General features: G+C 40.0%; 1 protein-coding gene across 2 annotated transcripts in view; it reads right to left on the reverse strand.

Moving 5' to 3' along the window:
* LOC148427885 (partitioning defective 3 homolog B-like) overlaps positions 1-21,075 on the reverse strand; it is a 96,320-nt gene that overhangs the window by 31,007 nt on the left and 44,238 nt on the right. For both annotated transcript variants that reach the window (XM_088408547.1, XM_088408546.1), the window contains exons 12-19: positions 20,126-20,290; positions 19,573-19,638; positions 14,883-14,973; positions 12,247-12,397; positions 11,608-11,684; positions 9,745-9,789; positions 6,957-7,172; positions 6,107-6,311 (exon numbers count right to left, since the gene is read on the reverse strand). In XM_088408547.1, coding sequence (XP_088264673.1) covers positions 6,107-6,311; positions 6,957-7,172; positions 9,745-9,789; positions 11,608-11,684; positions 12,247-12,397; positions 14,883-14,973; positions 19,573-19,638; positions 20,126-20,290 — 1,016 coding nt within the window. The remainder of the gene's footprint in view (positions 1-6,106; positions 6,312-6,956; positions 7,173-9,744; positions 9,790-11,607; positions 11,685-12,246; positions 12,398-14,882; positions 14,974-19,572; positions 19,639-20,125; positions 20,291-21,075) is intronic.

A 21,075-nucleotide genomic window follows, 5' to 3' on the forward strand; every position in this document is an offset into this window, starting at 1 on the left:
CTCTGATATTTGACTGGCAGCTCACATCAGTGGAAGCAAACCGGCACATCATTTCAGGAAAGCTGCCCGTTACACTGAATGGTTGGCAGAAAGTAGAGGGAGAAATTAATTTGTTTTCTAGGGGCTGGTAACGGCGATAGCGCCCGTGTCCATTCGCCAACACTGGAAATTGTAAATTAGAAATTGCGCCTCAGTAGCGCAGAGAGGATGCTGTTTCTGCTGTGCAAAACTCATTTTCAACAATAACAATACTCACTTTTTTTTTTCCCAACAATTATGAGCAACGGTGGTGGGCGGACAGGCCTTGATTCTGAGAAAGTGCATTGGGGACTGGATTGTCGGACAAGCTTGCGAATAATAATGGATTTAAGTAACACCAGTATCTCCAGGATTTAAACAAATGGCGGCGTGGCGAAGGAAATCAAGCCATCCTTGATAAGTGAGCCTTCACCCTGGAATGCTGCAGAAGAGCTGCTTTTTCATCAACAATTCATAAGGTTCATCAAGGGATGAAAAGAGATGTGGTTAAAGGAGCAATATTGCTTATCCACAGGAGAAAACTTGGAGCTATGGGCAAAAGGAAGAGCTTAATGTATATTTTATAAAAGGGAATTCCAATATGAATAAAAAGGCACTTAAAGACTCCAGGATGGATCGGCTAACTGCCTTTAAATGCCAGATGAGATGGTGGATCAAAGAAATCCAGCTGTAGTGGATTAACCAGTGGCGGTATTAGGTAGCGCATCTTTTTTTTCTTCTTCTGGAAAATCTGATTTTTCAGTGGTCCAAATAGAGTACGCAAGCATACTGTAGATGTGGTAGATATTGGAAGAAGTCCACACTTCAGTTGATTTTTTATTTTTTTTTGCAATCATTTTTAAATTGTTACAGTACAGTTTCAAAACTCGTTTCACCTCCAAAAAGGTGAATTAATGATTGTGCCTTTTAAGGAAAATGAGAGCCTTCAAATTTTCATCAGTGCTGATTACACAGTGCTTTTACACAGGGTTTATTGAATTTGTTGTTATGATGACTTCAGTTGCTGTGATCAGGCATTTCTCACCTTTGTCATTCGTCATAACAGCAACAGCAACATGGATATGCCATCTTTGTCAATTTTATGTATTTATCATATTTGTCAAATAGGCTACAGCATTTGCTATTGTGACTGGTTTGTCACAATAAATGACACCATTATGAAACACCATTATGAAAGCAGAGAAGCTGTGCTTTCCAGTTACCATACAATGGTGGATTTGACCGTGTTTTAGCCATCTTTTTTGTGTAGTTGCATTGTCTATGTTTTATCTTTTTCTTCCATTGTTCATCTTTTCTTGCCATTGTTCAATGTTTTTGTGCAAACATCCGACAAGAGAATTGAATTTCCTGCCATTTCTCGACGCCTTGTAGGAGTGTCCACTCCCCAGTACAACACAGCATGTCTGCTGAGCTCCTCCGCAGAAAATTGCGCTATTTAGTTACATATGTGTTTCTGTGTTGGCGGAGGACGGACTGACTGACTGACTGACTGACTGACCGACGATTATATATTGGTCTGGCTTGAAAAAATGGCGGACCAATGATGACGGAGTGGGTGTGGGGCACTGACAACCGACGACTGTCGGACCAGCAAAAAAAAAAAAAAAAAAATGTAAGATGCTCACATATAACGCAATATACAAACCCCCACCTCCAAAATAGGAAAAACGTCAGCCTTAAAAAGCACTAAAATTCTTGAATCTTAACAATTCTGGGAAAACTAGAATGTTAGTCTGATACCACTCGATTCTTGATTCTTCTTTTTCTCCCCTATTCATGTCTCCATGGAAATGCCCCTGAAACCTTAGTGAGCTTCTTAGCCCACGCAGCTCTACAACAAACCTACGGTCCTCTAACACCCACTCTTTCCACCAGCCCAGGACTAAGTTTGACACCATGGGGGACTGGTATGAACTCCTTGAGTCGCTGAGGGCTCCACAAAGTTTGGAGACATTTTATTTCTTCTACTTGAAATTTTTTTCTTGCTTTTAAACCTTTTGTAACATCTCAGTCCTGTTTTTTTTTAAGTCCTAAAACTTATTCATATGATTATTCTATGATAATCAAATGGCACTTTACATACAGGAAGAACTATCAGAAGATTATCCAGATTCGTACTCTGAGAGCCTATATGAGCAAAAATGCATAACAGACCATTTTGTGTGGTAAACATATCGGGAGGTTGTTTTGGAGTAAATTACCTTGATGTGCAAGTGGCAACAACATTTATTGACATGCCTTCTTTTGTTGGGTTGGATACCCAAGATTGGGCAAAGTGGTGGCAGTGGCAAATATGATTTCAGAACAAGCTGAGTAGAAAAAGGCTCTATGGGAAAAGAGCAAGGGTTAGAGGGAAGAGAGCAAAGAGGCAAGGTTCCCCAACTCAACCATAGTAATCCACCCGAAATCATCTTGCGGCGAGTTCTTTCAGTTTGACAAGTGGGTTACGTTGAACGCAGTTCACCGGTGACTGCCGTTCAGCCAGTTACATCCTGACAGACTGCGATAGGATAAAAGCGGAACGGACCACGCTAATTGGCTTGCCTCTCTGTCGGATTTCTTCAACACTACACATGGAGAAATGTCGTGAAGGTGCAGGGGTGTTGGGTTGGGGTAATGGGGTTTAGCACGATGTTGTGTGGATTTGTAAACAGCGTATCAGTGCTGGCTTTCATGTTCCCAATATTGGCGGAGGAGGAGGAGTCTCAGCAGAATGCTCTCCGGTACTGTTGGCTGAACGCTGATCCCGGGGCCTGGGATTTGTCACCACCAGTCAGGATTTGTCTTGGCAGTTGAACGCTGGCACACCGAACGATCGGGGAATGGAATTAAGATAGAGTGTGGCCAATGCCACCTGAAAGTGAGACAGTGAGTCACAAGCTGCATCCGTCAAACCCCGACCTGCTGACTGCACCATGCTAAATCAAACTAATCCTTGCACTCAAACGCTATACAAATGAGCATATACTTAAATCTTTGAAAACTCTGAATCCTAAAGCTCAGCTGAGCTAATATTTTTTTTACATAAACCACATTAAAATGAAATGAAGGATGACAATATCTTTGACATGACCAAGTTCAATCAATCATGTTGCTTAGTTCGGCTATGCATCCCTTACTAAGTATGCGCCCCCAGAAATGCACAGAATTAGACGTCCTCCGCTCCAATCAAGCCATAATCATATGATGAAAATCTCCCGCCACAAAATCAATTGTCATTGCATATAATATGATGAAAATTGAGCATGGAATGCTACCAGACAGGATAGATATGCCATGCATTTTGCGAGGCAAATGTCACTGAAACAAAACAATTGACAAAGACTACCAAAGTAAAACTACAGGGATCAATATAGAGTAAGATCGCTGTCAAAAGGAAGTTAGCGTGTTTTAACAATTCATATGCGTGTTTAACCATTGGTATGAGTACAACTAAACTGTGTTTAGTCTTATGAGTATGACTCTAAATTATGTTCAGTTTAAATTAATGTATGTTCGAGTGAGTACAGCTCAAAATTGTGTGTCTTTTTTTTATCTCCGTGACAACGAATTGCGAGCGCAAAGTATCTTAAGTACAACGCTGATTTACACGACTATGACTCCTCACGAGACACCACTTCACGAGTAGTTTAATAATGGATGTATGCTTAAAATATTGTGAATGGTATCTGCCAGTGTAGGACAGGCAAACATCTGTCTTTTTCAGCTGGATAAAGCTGGATAAAGACATGGACATAGTAATCATCTATTGAAAAAAAAAACAAAAAATACGAACAAAAGGTAACACACAATTCAAAAACAATTCAAAGGTGTCCTACTGGATATCTGTGGAAGATAGTGACAAATGTAGTCAAGAGAGGCAGCCTTCAAAACTGAGACAGCCGGAGCAGTTAACTCATGAGGAGTGAGCCGAATATTTTACAGCAACTTTTATTAAGAGTCACATTATTGTTTGATCGTGGCTGCCTAAAAATGGCACAACGCTTTTCTAAATAAATATGTTGGACCATAAATTTTAAGCAATGTCTGATTTTGAATACTCAATTTTCCACCAGTTCATTTCTTATTACTTTTTTCTGTGATGATTGCTTGTTTCCTTCAAAAGATGAGTATCGGCTAGGGATGGAGTGAGATCTCAAGCAACGAGATTAGGACGCCACTAAATTTCTCATCCCTGCACAGCATGAGATCCTTTTTCATTTTTACAACTGAGTACACAAGGGAATGCACTGCTTGTTACTGTTCTGAGAGGAAAACACCTCCAAATTTGTTAGAACTGCAAAATAAATATTACAATACCAAATATTGTATGGACACAAATGCATGCGCATGTGTTGAAGTTGTCACCAGAAAGTAAGTTGTGGAAACGGCTCGCACAACCTATGACGACAAAAGAGTAATGAGTCACAACTCCATACAAACAAGACAACCTTGTGCTGAAAACACACTCAATCCCCAATTCAGAGTGCTAAATAAATTAAATATGGTGGCATTTTATTGTACTGTGCCTGTTGCTAGCATTCGCTCTGCATCAGCGGCTCCAATTACTTTTAAATCTCCCGTGGCATATTTTGTTTTTTCCAAGTGAAGAAAAGGATGGAACAATATTGACGGATATCACAAAATCAGTTTGGAAACACAGCCAAAAATTAAAAAAAATGAAATCGGCCACACACAGTTAACATGATCTGGATGCGTTTTATTAAACTAAACTGAACTAATTAAACGATTAAAGTAATCCTCATCCTATTCCTATTATTGATAATGTGAGTCAAAGAAGAAAAAAAGGAATGGATAGAATAGTAAAGGATAGAACTAACCATTTGTTTACTACCACAAAGTTTGTCGTACGTAAAAAGGATTTGAACTTTAACAACCTGCAATGTCGATAAGGTCTTAAAAAGTGTGCCTAAAAAGCAGAGTTGCTAGAAGAGAAATGCTTTCCTCTTTTTGTGCTTTGTCATTGGCCCCTGAGGCACCATTCTATGTGAAGGCTTCACTGCTGTCTGTTCAATATTTTATTTCTAGGGTGCTTCCAGTGCACCTAATGTTTGCTGCATGCGGTTGCCAAAATATGCACAGGTCTCAGTTACTGAAGATCCAAAGCAAACATTTATGATGTTCGGGAGTTGTTTTGCAGGCTTCTGTTGTACACAATGTCACCTTAGTGGTAAAGTGAGGTCATATGTTTATGAGTTGCCCTTTTCTTAATGCTGCAACCAGACTAAAATAACATTTGAGAGCTGCAATTGGATTGAACCACACAATGCTACAGCTAATTAAGTCATATTTCAAAGTCAATAACAATCAACTTGGACAGAGAAAGGCCAGTGCGAGTGCTCCAGTTGAATTTGAGTGGTGGGAGTGGGTAATGAACTATGGTAGTTTCTGTAACCTGGAGTATGTAGCTCGACGAAGCTATTTAACGCATTTACTTTAGAGATGGGTCGTTGTGTTGGTTCCAAATTGGCTTCATATGAAAATCTTTCGACACTTGCGCACTATATGGAATTGTATTTTTAAAATGCAAAATAATAATACGTGAATGTTCTCTTAAGATGCACTCCGAGTATGCGTGTCCTTCACCCCGCCCTCCTTTTCCAGTGTGAACATCTCCTCCATTACTGCCCTTGACACTATAGCTGATTGAAATGTTATCTGCCATCTGCGGGCTTGCGTTTTGTTGCAACAGCCTAATTGAATCCGCAGAGTTGGAAGTGTGGCGATACAGTGGCCACACCGTGTCACTGCCAAAAGATAAGGTGAATTGGGCTCACTACAATCAAGATGGGAACATGTTGATAAATGGCTGATAAGCGGTTTGGGTAGGTAATGTGTCAATGGACTGCTGAGATTGGCTGATAACGGTTTCTTTCTACTGCAATCAAGGTTGCAATACAAGTCGTATATGCAGTGACTCTTTGTTAATTTGTGAAATGTATTGTAGGGCAGAAAGATTCTTACTTGCCTTGATTTATGCATAATGAATAAGCACAACATATTAGTTCACCTGTCAGCTTTGGTGGAAAAGCCTCTACACTAACAATGTTTTTTTTGTGTCTCCTACCTCAAAAGCGGAAAGCCTTTTTTTTTGGTCTTCTTCTCCATATCCTCTGCAGAATCCTCACTTTTCTTTTTTCCTTTGCTCTTTTTCTCTTGCTTCTTCCCGTTGACTTTCTTCCGCATGTTCACATCGTCAACATCCAGGTCCTGGCGAGAGGAGCTGCTGGCCGGTGTTTCATGACCGGAGCTCAGCTCAGATGGGTCGTCATCTATTGAGTGATGGCTTATATTAAAATTGACACTTTCGAGTTTGACTGAAATTTGTCACTGCCAAGAAAAAGTCAGGTATCTTGTCGAAGAAGATTTCACGGTTTGACAAGACGATATTTGAACTGTTAGTCCAAAAAGACTATACTTTTGGAACAGTTGAGATACGGCTTTTAAAGAAGACTATATTGGAAAAGTGTTCTTTAAAAGCGTTGTGTGAATGTGAAGCATTTTGGTGGTAGCATCGTGCTCAGGGAGTGCCAGTGTTAACGGATGACAAACGTAACAGTCCGTGCCAGAAAATGCACCCATTCAGATGAACTGTAAAAAGTGGTCCAGTGCCAAAATTATGAATAGATTTCAAAGCTTGTGTTTGACAGAGTGAAACTAATAATTCCAAACAAATTCAAAGGTCTTGGTCTAGTTAAATAATAATAAATCATTACTCTCCCCAAATGAACAAGACCATGAAAAGAGTATATTTTCCGATCACAACTGTGTGCGACTAAAAGAATGAAAGCGTTTCCTAAATTGCTAAATAGATGAAATCCCAAGGCATTATTCTAAGCAATGTGGCTTGGCCAGCCTCCAGTAAAACAGGAAGAGTTTGTGTTACAAAATGTGCAGTCAATAACATGAAGCCTTACCATCTTCAGAAGGTCCTTCATATGACTTGTCAATGGCAATCCGGAAACTCTGGTTGCATCCGCGTCCCCGGACCATGTGTGGACGTGGGCGGTGAAATGGGACCTGGGCCTGCATGTCATTCTGCTGGACCTCCGACATTGCTGATTGGAGACTTTCGAGAGAGCTGGACTTCCAGAGGCCCAGAGTTGGGCCCAGTGTTTCACCAGCAGTTGGCCCTGGGTGATTGATAAGAGAAAGCGGAGCAGGTGTATTAAGTGCATAAAGCCCTGGTATTTTTTTCCTGATTTGTCAGAACTAATTGGCAGATGAGCTTTCAGATAGAAAGCTTGTTCAGATTGGAGACCTTGAAAATAACCTAAAGTCCTTTCTTTTCCTCCTTTCTCGAACATTTCCAACTCAACCGACCAGTTGTGAGGGAGAGAGTATGGAACAGTTCCTAAAATAAGTTTTTCAGTATTTTAACATTTTATGTATGGCTGCCCTGAATTATGGCATTGACGATTTTCTTGTTGGAAACAGAAGTGTCAAGTGGTTCAAAACGGGTCAGAAAAAATGTGAAACTGGAGAGACTCTTGTCAAAAGAGGTGGAGGGTGGGGGATGAGCGTACTTTCCTTTGAAATCTTAAATTAACTTTCCGTGAGGAAGTGGGATTTGTGGGGAATAAGAAGTTATAAATAGAGAGGGGGGAGCGTTCAAGAATAAAACGCTCAATTTGAGAGGCAGGATTTGTGTCACAAATGTAATTATGGCTGTCCAGCTTGCAGCCTGATAGATTTAAGCTCCTTTCTAGCATACTTGCGCACTATACGGGCAAACCTTACCAGTTGTGTGGGTGTGGATGCACGCTTACAAATTTGAAGTTTTTTGAAAAAAAATAAAGTCTTGATACCTCGGCGTGAAAAGTTGTGTGAGCCCTTGGCTGCGTGAGAAGGGGCAAAGGAAAAACACACACACACAAAATTCCCTTTTTCTAAGGTAAGTCTGGGTGTGCTCACTCCATGTGCCAGGTGGTTAAGGTCGGAGTTAAATGAATAATGAGGGTTTAATGGAATGGATGAGTGCCGGAGAGGTGGATCTCATCATCAGCCCGATCCAGTAGAGGGTGAAATCAACGCTCATCACAGATGGTTGCTCACTGTGCCAGCAGGCGCTTTCATGGATCTGTTTGTATCATGTCCACCTGTTTGCCACCGATTCAACCTGGTGCACACATTTGACGAGCAGCCTAAAAGTCGACCGGGACAAGGTTGATGGGAGTAGGCCTTCCCCAGCTGGAACAAGGCGAAGCAAGGCACAGTATGCACTATGTTGTCTGTTTGTAATAATAAACTTGTATAATGCCTATTGTGTCTTAGCAGATTATAAGATGTTAAAGTAGCTGTAAACGAGATATGCGAAAGTACTATTGCCTTATAAGGTCTTTTCAGTGGCTACCCTTACAAATATACAGTGTGAAATTAAGCAATCTTTAGGCCTTTCCTCATCTCAAAAAAAAATATTCTCTGAGCAGCTCGTTCAGTCAAAATGCCCCACGATTACATAACACTGGTTCTGGTTCTGAAATGCTTCGAAATTCGTACCAAAACACATTGCCAATATTGGCAAATTTGGATCTATCGTAAAGGAGATTAAAAAACTGTGAGAAAATGAATGACAAAGAAACTGATTTATTTGGAAGTTAAAAATAAGAATTAGAAGTGAAGAATCAAAAGGAATGGAAAAAAAGAAGGGAGGGAGGAGAAAAGAGAGAGGAGTCAAGCTCTTCCGCCTAAGAGGAAAAAAGGGTTTTAGCAAGATTAAAAAAGGGGTAGGCAGGCCTCTTAAGACTATCCATCTAATGAAATATGTCAAACCCATAAAAAAAAAAAAACTGAGGCCATTTAAGGGAGGGGGTGTAGCACAGAAGCCTGCCCAATACGCCGTGTCAGCAAAAATGAGAAACGCGCAAAAGCACTGTCAATACGCATTAGCAAAGACGTCAGTGGGAGATGAGAGGAAAAGAACATGAGCGGAATTCTGCAGAGCATAAATAGACACATTTATTTATCGTGGGTCGCAGTTATGGGCAGTGATAAGACATTCCAGGAAAATCATACCAGTGGAGCTGGGAGGAGCTGTAAGCAGGGGAAAAGAAGGATGAAGATGAGTTTAAGGATAGGATGGCGGGAAAGGCACTGTGTATAAGCCATTTGAGGTGACTGTCTGTTATATGCCAGCAACAGGCTCATTTGCTGCCACATGTGTTTCACAAAGCCAAGCCAGAAACAAGGTGAGATAAAATATAACACTGCAAAAGAAAATTAAGATCTTTCAAGATGACTTCCAAATAAAATCTGAGCAGGCATCTCCTGGCATCTCACAATAAAAAAAAAAAAAAAAAAAACTCAGCATTTAGAGCTACAATACTGGGAAGTGGGAGATATGATCAATTCTTTTGCAGAGTCCACACTGGATGAAACGAGTTTGAGTCATTTACTTGGGTAACAACAAATGAGCTCAAGATACTTTTTTCTTTCCCCGGATACCCGCATATTTAGTGTACACATTAGTTCCCGCATATTTAGTGTACAAATCAGTAAAACTACATCACTGATTTTGTACATGTAAAATTCGACTACAGCCATCAAAATAACATTTCACGTGAGCAAGACTCACAACAATTAGTTTGCTTACTCTGGTCTGGATCACTTGAAGGTTTGTAAAAAGAGGCCTGCTTGCCTTGTGATTGAATTGTTGCTCAGTCATCAGATCAGTCAGCTAATGATATAATGATTTGAAAAACTTACCCTTTCTATGTCCGGCCAGCGATCTTACATTACTCTCATCTGCCACTGGAAAACACAGAATAAAAAGGATATTTTGTATGTTTGTTTCCCTTTATACAATAAAATGTCCATCCAACATATCATCAGAGTTAGTGTGAGAGGGCTCCCTCAAATCAAAGATATTTGTGGGGGGATTTCATGCAAAAAATACAGAGGAGAGGACTCGAAATAAAATGGGACGAGTGAGACGTTAGCAGAAAACATGTTAAGTTTTTTTTGTTTTGTTTAGTTTTGTTTTTTTTGTAAAAAGAAAACTACCTTTGCTAAGTGGCAGCCAAATTAGCCCAACTTGATTTTCCACCACATATGGACCAACACAGGAGACAATAATACATTTTTCAATGAGCTGCTCCCTCTGAAATCATGAGGTCAATTTTCCCAAGGGAAAAGAATCACGGTGAAACCAGAGATGTAAAAGGGTGAAAGCAGTGATGCATTTAAACAAAAAAAACAAACAAAAACAAAAAAACGTCAATGTTGTCAAGACAGATGGCACAGAGAGAGAATTGCAAAAACCTCCCAACAAATGCTATGGTTTGTCTCTGTGTACCACAGTGGACTGTTAAAAATGTAAATTCTCCTGTTGTCTTTGTTATAGTTTATTTCTATGCAATGCATACAGTATTTACAGTATGCGTCTGTGCAAATTGTTTCTATATCTGATCATGAAGAGCATCTTGGAAAGACAGGATCAGGAATTGCACTAGTCATCATGCACGGTGTGTGCGTGTGCGTGCGTGTACGCGTGTGTGTATGTGCGTGCGTTTTAATGACTGTGTACTCAAGTGCTGGTCAATACTCTTGAAGTGTAAGGCATTCAAGGTCAACAGAGGGAGTTTCCCAGTTTCGGGCAAGTGGTATTTAATAAAGGCCAAGCTACGCTTGAGAGCCGATGAGGCCATGAGGCTGAATAGCCTGAGCGGTATACCGCTTACGAGCGGTCGTATATTCCTGCTTCAGCCAAGACGCAATAGTGATGAACACAAGCGCAGAAATACTACTGAGGAAACACAGACAGATTTAGAATAGCCAAAGATTGAAACAGAAGTGGGGCATGATGGAGAGTGTAGTAAGACCACCTTTGTCCATAATGAAAGGCAATCAAGCTTGGGTGGCATTGGCGTGTGCTGCAGGAAGAAAGCCAGTGTGCAGAAACTAATGAACAGGGATAACAGGGATTAGAAAACTGAGAGAAATAGGAGATAGGACAGAGGGGTGGCTTTGGCGTTGAGTAGGGGCAGAAGATGAGAACAAACGTTAACTGATGTTTAATGAAAAGGAATTAAACAAGGGGCTTGGTGAAAACAACAAATTTGTAAAACGGGCCATAAGAAGAAAACATGAGGGTTACTAAAGGTTAATACTGTTGTGACTACTGGTGAGTGGTTTGGTCCTTGATGTCAATCTCTTTGAGCCTTCATGGTGTCTTTCAGTATTTAAGTTTGAGTTGCTCAGCGACTCTGTAAGTCATCCTAGTTTTCTGCTGCGTCTAGTTTTCAGGCAACAGTTTACTAGGTCTAGTGTTCCAGGGGTCCATTTTTTATTGATCTTGTATACGCAGATATTTACTTCTCTACTTCTGTGTCTTGTCTGCTTCTGTGTCCAAATTCAGCTCCCCAAGTGACAAATGTAAGGAAATAACCTTAGTTTTCACCTAATACTCATGCAAAATCCTGTGCCTCACATTCACACGCATGCGCATACAACCCTGTGCATTCATCCAGTTTGTCGAAAAGCCTTGGAGTTTAACACTTTTGGTCAGATTCCTCACACCAATTCTACATATCGCAACAAAACAGTGTGGGTGCAGGTGTGTGAGCTCACCCAGGTCCATGCTTTTGGATTCTCGAATTCGAGGTCTTTCCTTAGAGGTGGTCTTGTGGGTGTCCAAGAAACGCTCACTGCAAAACAGATTTCCGTTTTCAAACCAAAATCTTCTCATAATGACAGCTTGCCGACAGCATTGCTGCTTCTAGCAAGGAAATTGGAGAAAAATAAAACACCTGCACCCAAACGCCTCACATTGGACTAATGCACAGTACATACTAAGGTTTACAAAGACTTGATCATGTGTATCAGTGCACTCAATGTAATGTTTCTGTCACTTTAGCCATTGTGCAGTATTTTGATCATTTTTGGGTCATTTTCTAACCCTAACCCACATCTATCTCGCAGTATTTTAGACAAGGGATGGCACACTCCTAGTAGTGTGAAAACTAAGTCGTCGTGCCATGTTGTATTGATATGTTGTCACCAAATGGGTGAAATTTCAACTCCCAAGTGTCTTCTTTCAATGCTTTCACTTTGTTGTGAAATACCTTTTTTGTAAACATCAAAGGATTGGAAAAAGCACTGCGCAAGGGTTAATGGACGTAAACTGTGTTTTATGCCTGAATAGGCAAGAGGCACGTTTGCAGTTGAGTGAGATTTCAAAAGTGTGACGAATGAGCAGTGAGGGGACACCTGTAGCGAGAGGAAGTGCGAGACGGGTCTCTACTCATTTCTGCCACTGTGCCCGCTGGGGAAAGCAGCTGGGGGAAACCTTCCTTGGAGTCTTCCAGACTGTTGCCATAGAGACCATGGTTGCCATTGGTGGTTGCAACAGTATAGGGAGCTAAAAAGTAACACAGCCAATGCTTAAGTGTTTGGTTTGTTGGCTGGTGTACATTTTCCCACACAGGTCATACAGTATATGTCATAAGCAAAAAAAAAAAAAGTTCTTACTTACACATAGATGGAGGATAAGTATAAACATCACAAAAAAAAAACGATCAATCTACAATAAATATCTCAAACCAGACACTACAAAAGGAACTTTTGAATTAAAAAAAAAGAGAAAGCACAATGTGGAGGGTCAACGCAAAGGTTAAACAGTCTGAAAAAAACAATCAAAATGACAAAAAAACTGCAAGCAACTAAAACAACACTCAAGACTAATTTGCATGCAGACGTACCACTCAAACCTTTTTCATCTTTCAATATTTCCTTTTACCCTCAGAAAGGAAAAAAAGGGGCATCACTTATCTCCTGTAAACCCTTTTGTGTTCAACCTTCCTGTGTATAAACTGCTACCATAACTTGATGGAGAACTGACAATGAGATGACAATTTCCAGCTCCTAACTGGGTGATATGAGAACAGGAAATGAAGAACTATGACGACAAATCTGTCTTTTCTTGTCGTTCCCCCTCAATGGCATACTTTTTTTTTTCCCTCCATGACACACATTGAGCACAGTATTATTTATGAAAATCAGGAAACTGCATCAACGCAATGATTCCAAGGTCCACATTTTTTATGCATGAAAAATTAATGCAGCATTGAGAAAAAAAAAGAAAATGGCAGTAACTTCCTGTTTTGCCAGTCCAAAAAGGCCAGAGTGAGGCTTGATGATGTAAATAAAAAATTTAAACACATTGCTTGAAAGAAATGTAATGTTTTTTAAGAGCGTACAGTTGGAATGTTGTGGATTCAAATCGCTACTTTTTCTTTTTTTGTTTGTGTGGAATTGACATGTTCTCCTTGTGCTCCAGTGAGTTCTTGACAGGTACTCTAGATTCTTTCCACAGTCCAAAAACATTAACATGGTTAACATGGTTCTCTTTTCTATGTTTACTAGTTGCTATGTGAATTCATATAGATGCCTGCAGATACTCCAGCATCTTCTATTGGGGCTACGGTGCTCTTGGAATGCCCTACCTATGGAAGGTGGAGCTGCTACCTCAGTAGAAATGTTTAAAACCCGACTTAAGATTCATTTTTGCACACTTGCATTAAATTGAACTGTTTGACAGCCATTTCTTCTTTTTTTTCCTGCTCCTTGGGATCCTTTGGATCGTCTGACTGGAACAGCCTCTGAGGTGGGCTAGCATTATGGAGGTGCTGCTGTGGAGATGATCGACCCAGGCCTGATTTTGGAGTTTTGATGAAGACGTTCTCCAAAGGAGTCTTTCTGCATTGTTTCATCTTCATAAATGGACTCTTAGTATTCTAATTTACAGTGTTTAATGCTGAACTGTGTTAACTTACCACTGGGCATCCATCGCAGCCTGTTGACCCTGGAAGGGGGTCTCCCCAAAACTGTGGCCCTTTCTCAGGGTTTCTAATTTTTTCCTCAGATGTTTTATTTTTTATTCTTTTTCTGAGTTTTGATTTGCCGTATTGAGAGCTTGGTTCAGGGATACCATAGTGAATTTGTAAAGCCCTTTGAGACTGTATGTGAACAAGGCCAAAATAAATCACTTTGACTTGACTCAATATTAAGAATTTTTTTTTTTTGGTGGGGGGGGGGATCTCAAAGTTGATACTTTTTGAACACTCAACATATTTTTGTCACTTATAGCAGTGATTTCCAACCTGTTTATCACCACGGATCAGTCAACGCTTGAGATCTTTAATGCGGACCGTATGTGTCACCGACTGACCGCTCTCAAAACAACACCATCCTTCTCACTACAAAATGGAATATCAACAGCGACCAGAGGCAGCGCCAAAAAACATAGATCAAGTAAAACAAAGCACAAATGAATGAACTGTTAAACTAAATCAGTTCCAAAACAATATTTCTGGTGCGACCCACGAGGCCCGGTACCAGTTAATCCATGGACTGGTACCGGGCTGTGGACAGGTGGTTGGGGACCACTGATTTACGGCACATTTTATTTGTCAACATGCAGACCTTTTAGCCGAGCGGGTCAAATATGCTGGTTAATTTGAACACAGTAATTCAAAATGTTCATAAGGGGAATTTAAGTTTGAAAGACCGTCAATTCTGCAGTAGTGATCAGTTAAGGGGAATACCCATTCTCTCGCATCAAATAAGCTGTGAAAAGCTCCACCTTCACTGTGACCCGGATCTGGATCAGTGGGATTGGAAATGAATGGTTGGGGGATCCTCAAAATACACTCGAATGCCTGCTCAAGTGGCGTTAAAAAGAAGAAGACAAAAAAAAATCTTGTCAAAAGCCTTCACAAAACCACGATGACAAACATGCTGTGCACACTCAGTCACAGATAACGGGTGTGCACAAGCACTCAGTGTTGTGACAGTTGAAATGGACTGATATTTTTTACGGTGCGGTAGAGTCAAGGTGCACTTACCACTGTCAGCGCTGCTGTACGAATACTTGTCAGTGAGACTTCCGGAATTGAGCTCCGAGGTCCCCTTGTGGGTATGGTGGTGCTGAGTCTCCTGAAAAACAAAATACAAAGACAATAACTAAAGATGGCAAACATGGTTATTAAAGGCTTATTTACGCAAAAATGTGGGCTGCATGCAAACCAATAAAAAAATGTATGTTGACCAAAACATCATAAGATTAGAGGTACTCATTTTATTACCCAGTAGGATTAGATTAGTAATGTTTATTCCCTTTGTTGACTGCATCTCAAGTAATGACTGGATATAGGCAAATAACAGGAATCTGGGAACATATCAGGCACTTGGATGAATTTTACACGTACAGGTAAACTGTACATTTTACAATTTACATTTTGGATGAAGTTTACATATTCAGTAACTTTTCTTATCCAGGACTGCATTCAGATATTTGCTTTAATTGTAATTTAACTTCGCCCAGATTTGTCAATAGTGACTTAATAGTGACAGAAACAAAGATTGTCCAAGCAGAATTAGAATACTTCTATGCAGGTGAGTTACTTTCTGTATGCTGCACACTATCTATGTGATGCGCACAGTCTAGTGATATATGTGTGAGTGTGTGTGAATATATATATATATATATATATATATATATATATATATATATATATATATACACACACACACACATATATATATACATATATATATATATATATATATATATATATATATATATATATATATATATATATATATATATATATATGGGGCAAAATGTTTAGTGATATTGTTAGTATCTACAGAGATGAATACAGCAGCAGCAGAGGACAAAACAATGAACAATACATACGCAAGATGGACATACACCTATTACTTTCATTTCATCAGCGATAAATAAGAATATAAATGTTTGGTGCACTTTGAGCATGACACCTAAAAAGCTGTCCACTTCCCAAAGTTTGACAAACCAGTTAGAGCTGTGCCACAGTAACGTGAAGTTAGCGAAAAGAAAACCCGAGGAGAATTGCACTCTCTCTCTAATATATAGTTTATAATGAATTCCGGTTAATGTGTATCAAGATGAAGCGTACAAAATTTATGTTTAACAGTACGTTAAAAACAATAACAATGATGTAGGCTAGCTACTAACGTTAGCCCCACCAAAACATCAATTATTGGCACATCTGTCCCTAACCTAGCTGACTGAACTTGAATTTGAATATTAACATTGAAATTGTGAAATGCAGCAATTATTTTTTGCCTACAGTATAAACAATGCATCACTATGCTTTAAAGCTAAGTAATATGAAGATTTTGTATGTTGTCTTTTAAGTTTTCCGATGCAATACACATTAAATGATTTGTACATGAGGGGGTGGCATTTCTGGAGGCGGCCATCTTTGTTATAGCTACGGACAATGGTAAATGCAGCACCTGCAGCACCTCCTGCTGTCCATAATGAAAAACCGCTTAAATCTTACAATCTTACAATGCTTCTCAAATAGTGGGGTGGGCCAGATAACCCAGGGGAAAAATTGCAGTAAGACTTTTCTTCTTTTTTTTAAAGTGTCAGTTTGATGTATTTTAGACTAAGCTGTAACCCGTAAAAATGCGGTAAAAAATAATTTACAGTTGTTGAAAGTTGATGTATTTTGCTTTTTTTTTGTTAGTTAAAAAGGATACAGGTTTGGGTATACTTATACTGTATATTTTTTATATAGATAATAATCTTATTTATAGTCAGCGCGTCAAGTGTGTGTGTGTGTGTGTGTGTGTGTGTGTGGGGGTGGGGGGGGGGGGGTGGGGGGGGGCACTGCTTTAAACCAACCGTCCACTGGATGTGTAATGAGCGTGATGAGCTACAGAATGGCAAATCCATATTTCCAGTTCTGGTGGTGAGAGTAATGTAAAAGTAATTCAATACTAGTGTAATGCATTACATTTCAAATACAGTAATATTGTAATGTAACTAATTACTTTAAAACGACAGTAATAAGTAATAAATAATGCATAGTAATACATATATATGCATGATAAGCATTTACATTTCCACAAATATGCCTAGGTACTGGCTAGTGTCTAAACAGTGTAAGAAACTGTCCCTTCTTATTAAGCCCTATAATATTCATTGACTTGTGGGAAAAAAAAGTGTTGTTCATGGGATTTTATCGTACCTAGATTTATTTCAAAGCCTGACAATAAGCATTTTTGCCAGGGCTGAATTCCCACTGGTCCCTGGTCTCCGAAACATAAACCAATTAAAAAAAAAAAATCCCACACAATAAATGCAAGCTCTGTAGCATACAATCACAATCCAGTCGTCCCCTACCACAACAAAGAAATGTCCCACCCTCTGAAGATGGAGAAAAGGAATTGATGGATTAAATAAGCTTCCTCCCCGACAAATAGATGCGTAGCTGTCACTAGCAGAACAGGCCATATAATAATGAAAGGTTTTTCTATCGCAATGGTCCCAAGGGTATGATTATTAACAACTGTACCCGCTGTCAATCACTTTTCAGATTGGTGGGAAATTTGTGACAGTATCACTAACACCTTAATCATTGCTTGCTCGCTCCCTGCAAATAGACAGCCTGAAGCAAAGTAGATGGTCTGTCTTCACAGAATGCCTTAAATGCACCACAATACGTAAACAGAAGGGGCTCTGTCTATTAGCCTGCCTGCAACCTAGAGCTGCATGTGCACAATTGTTTTCTGGAAGCTTACGTTGGACATAAGAAGTATGCACATGCCTGCTCGAATTCCATTCTTTTGTGACATTACAAACAAGAACAAGATAACTGCAAAACCTTTCCCACAATTAACGTGACCTACAATTTGAACAACTCGACTGACAACTTCCGGTGGACTCAAAAATTAAATCAGAGCATTCAAACCGAAGTCTAAAGGATTCTTGCTCTCACTGACTGCCAGTTGTGAACTGTACTGTATATAAATCTTTCCACCATGTTTAAAACTATAAAAAGCCCCAGAGCATGATGCTGTCACCATCAAGCTTCACTGTCATTACCAGTATGTTATTCCTTTGATGATGTTGTGTTGTTGTTGATGTTTGTATCAAACACCTTTTGGATAGTTGGACAAAAAGTTACTGGTTTTGCTGGATTAAAACATAATCTCCCTTGTCTAACATGACAGAAAACAGAAGGATTAAAATTCGCCTGGTAGGTTTTTTTTGTTTTACTTTTCCCTCCAGATTTAACAGTGTTTTACATTATGCCTAGTCTCCATTGCTTTATTATTAGTTTGGGACAATAACCGAAATAGAAATCCGCTTAGGTGTGTCAGATGGGAAAATGGGCAAAACAAAATGTTTGTAGATGATTGTGCAAAATACTCTTTGTAAAAAATGCAAATAGATTTAAAATAAAAAAAATAAAAAACATGCACAATTCGCATGTGAAATATCCAGGATTAAATTGCCTCTTCCACTCACAATTTCGGATTCATAACTTCAAACTCCATTACAGCACCATTGGCACTGTCGACTAAATTTTCCATGATGAAAACTGTCAAAGTAAGGAAACATGCTAAACCCTCATTTAAATGGTGTAGACACCTTTACACCTGTTCCCAATTACACTGCAATCGCAGTAGATCATGTTCATGCAATCTGTTAAATAGAACATGCAATTTAGAGCATGCAATTTGGGGATCTTAGTGAATCAGTCCCTAATTGTTACAGGTGTGTACTGTATGCCAAAGAGAGAACCCAAAGATAGAAAAGGGAGTGAAAGAGAACAGTGTCATGTAAAAAGCCGAGTGCGAATCGGGAAATTACGGCTGAAGTCAATAAATGTAAAATAACAAGGAAAAATAAACAAGCATGCAGAAGGCTTTGGATTGCCTTTATTAGGAGAGGAACAGCAGGCTAGCAGAAAAGGAAAGCAATGTATATTGTGCTGTGGAATGAAAGAAATAACACAAAGGCTGGATTTCACCCAAAACAAAAAATGAAGAGAAAAGGGTTGACAGGCAACAGACAACAACGCGAGACTTCAAAGATCAATTCCATGCATTAAAGCAAGTAGACAGGAGAAGCCTTACACACATAGAGTACATTTATCAAGGTCCACCGGAGAGCCACATGTTATGGTGTCGAGTGAGCGCATGATTGTATGCGTAGTTAAGTGAGTGTGTGTGTCTGTATCCATGTGTGTTTCCTTGACTGCTCTTGGCGGGCCGGTCTCCGTACATCTGCCCCGCCATTGCCCTGATGTCATCTATGTACGCGTTCCTCTTCAAACTGCTGTGCGGTTGGGTCACCGTGTAACCGCGAGGGGCATTGTGACCGTGTGTGTAACCGACTGCAATTTCCGATTGCACTTTTGTGTGTCCGTGTGTGCAGCTGTACTCCGTGGACCCCTTTACTTCCGCCGTTCTCATTAAGCCGCTCGGCGTGAAGCCATGAGGCAAGAACCCATGGGCGGGTTTATAGCTGCTGGCATCCTCAATGAATTCAACATTAGCGCGTGCGACACCAAATGTGTAACAACTTCGTCTCTCTCTATGGGTCGAACCGTGGGTGGCATGCGTCTTCCCTGGCCTTTGTGTGCAATACTGCTGGTGGGCATGAGGTAGTGGCTCAGACGCTCGTCTCCACAAAGAAGGTAGAAGGGAGGAGCGCTGAAGCTGAGGTGGCTGGCTGATGCTGGCCGCTTGTACCTGATTGTAACGTGGTTGATGAGAAGTGGGTTGATTTGTGCTGGCATTGCTGGTGTCAGACTGCCCCTACAGAAAAAAGAACGAAATGTGAAGAAATATGAAGAAAAAATTTTTTTATATATATATATATATATATATATATATATATATATATATATATATATATATATATATATATATATATATATATATATATATACATACATATACATACAAAGTCCAGATTGCAAACATCACATGACCAAACTCAGAAAAACAGCGAGATGGATAAAAACGGGCGTCTTTTGCTGCTTAATTCTTATTCCACAAGTGCACCAATAATGAGAACATCCTATTATTATTTGTAAAGTACATTATTGAGTTGACTTCCCCTTAAACATTCGCAGAGTTTCCGATTGAGTTTTGGGGCCTAATAATTGTAAACCCTACACTACAATTGTTTGTATGGGGACACATACAGTATAAGAGTGATTAGTTGGGTTTTTTTTTGTGATGTTGTACTGAAACATGTTTGTGCTAACAGCAGTCAATCATCAACACAATGAAGCGTTACCTCTCCTCTGGATGCTCTCAGAACCACAAGCTGGATAGTCCCCCTGGCGTTGCCCTCCGATGACATGGAGCGCCTCAGTGCCTCCATGGCGGCGTGATTTGACCGTCCAAGCAACGCTTCTCCATTGACTGCAATCAGCTGGTCATTTACTCTCAGCCGGCCGTCCTGTGGGAAGAAGTTGGTGGTGCTGTTAAGAGGAAAGCCTTCCAGCTAGCATTAATAAAACATAAAATGGAAAACACACAAGGTACAGAATAAAAATAAAAGGGAGAGGTTTTCTAAATGGTATAGGCAAGATAATTGTGGCGTTAGTAATCTCGTGAGAGCCAGCGCGCGATGATAAATATATAGCACCGCTAATGGAATAGCCTCTGTGGGCACTAGATCATGTTTAAGTGTTTTACAAAGCAGCCACTTATGAAGAGCCGATCCGGAGCAGTGCCTCGGAGAAGGAAAAGAGCAGAACCTAAGGTATGAGGTAACTGAAAGTGTCGTAGGACTTTCACAAGGAAGGCAGTGCACAGAAAAATTGAATAAAAGGAGGACAAAGACACACAATTAAGAGTGTGATGTTATGAATGGTCCCTTATGGCCAGTGCTGACTTTTGACCCCATCTCATTAATCAAGCACTGTCTGGACTGACGTCAAAGGTAGGCTGCTGTGATGCCATGCACAACCACCCGAACAAGAAAGGTGCGGGTGATTATATAGTATTCTTTACAGTATATAATACGGGTCAAGAGAAACACTTATATGTTTTGCTCTGAGGCGATACAGCAGAATATAGATACAAAGCTGAAAAAAAAAAAAGTTTTAGTGAGAAGATGGGCTGTGAAGGTTTCCTAAATGCCAAACAGACGATTTTAATTGCACACCTCGGACGTCGGCCTAAAGTGGCCAAACATTAAAAAGGGAAATACTGGAAATTCATTGGCAACTGTGCTGTGTT

This window comes from Hippichthys cyanospilos, chromosome 2, assembly GCF_059441005.1.
Source record: "Hippichthys cyanospilos isolate Australia breed blue-spotted pipefish chromosome 2, RoL_Hcya_1.0, whole genome shotgun sequence".
NCBI classification, from domain to species: domain Eukaryota; kingdom Metazoa; phylum Chordata; class Actinopteri; order Syngnathiformes; family Syngnathidae; genus Hippichthys; species Hippichthys cyanospilos.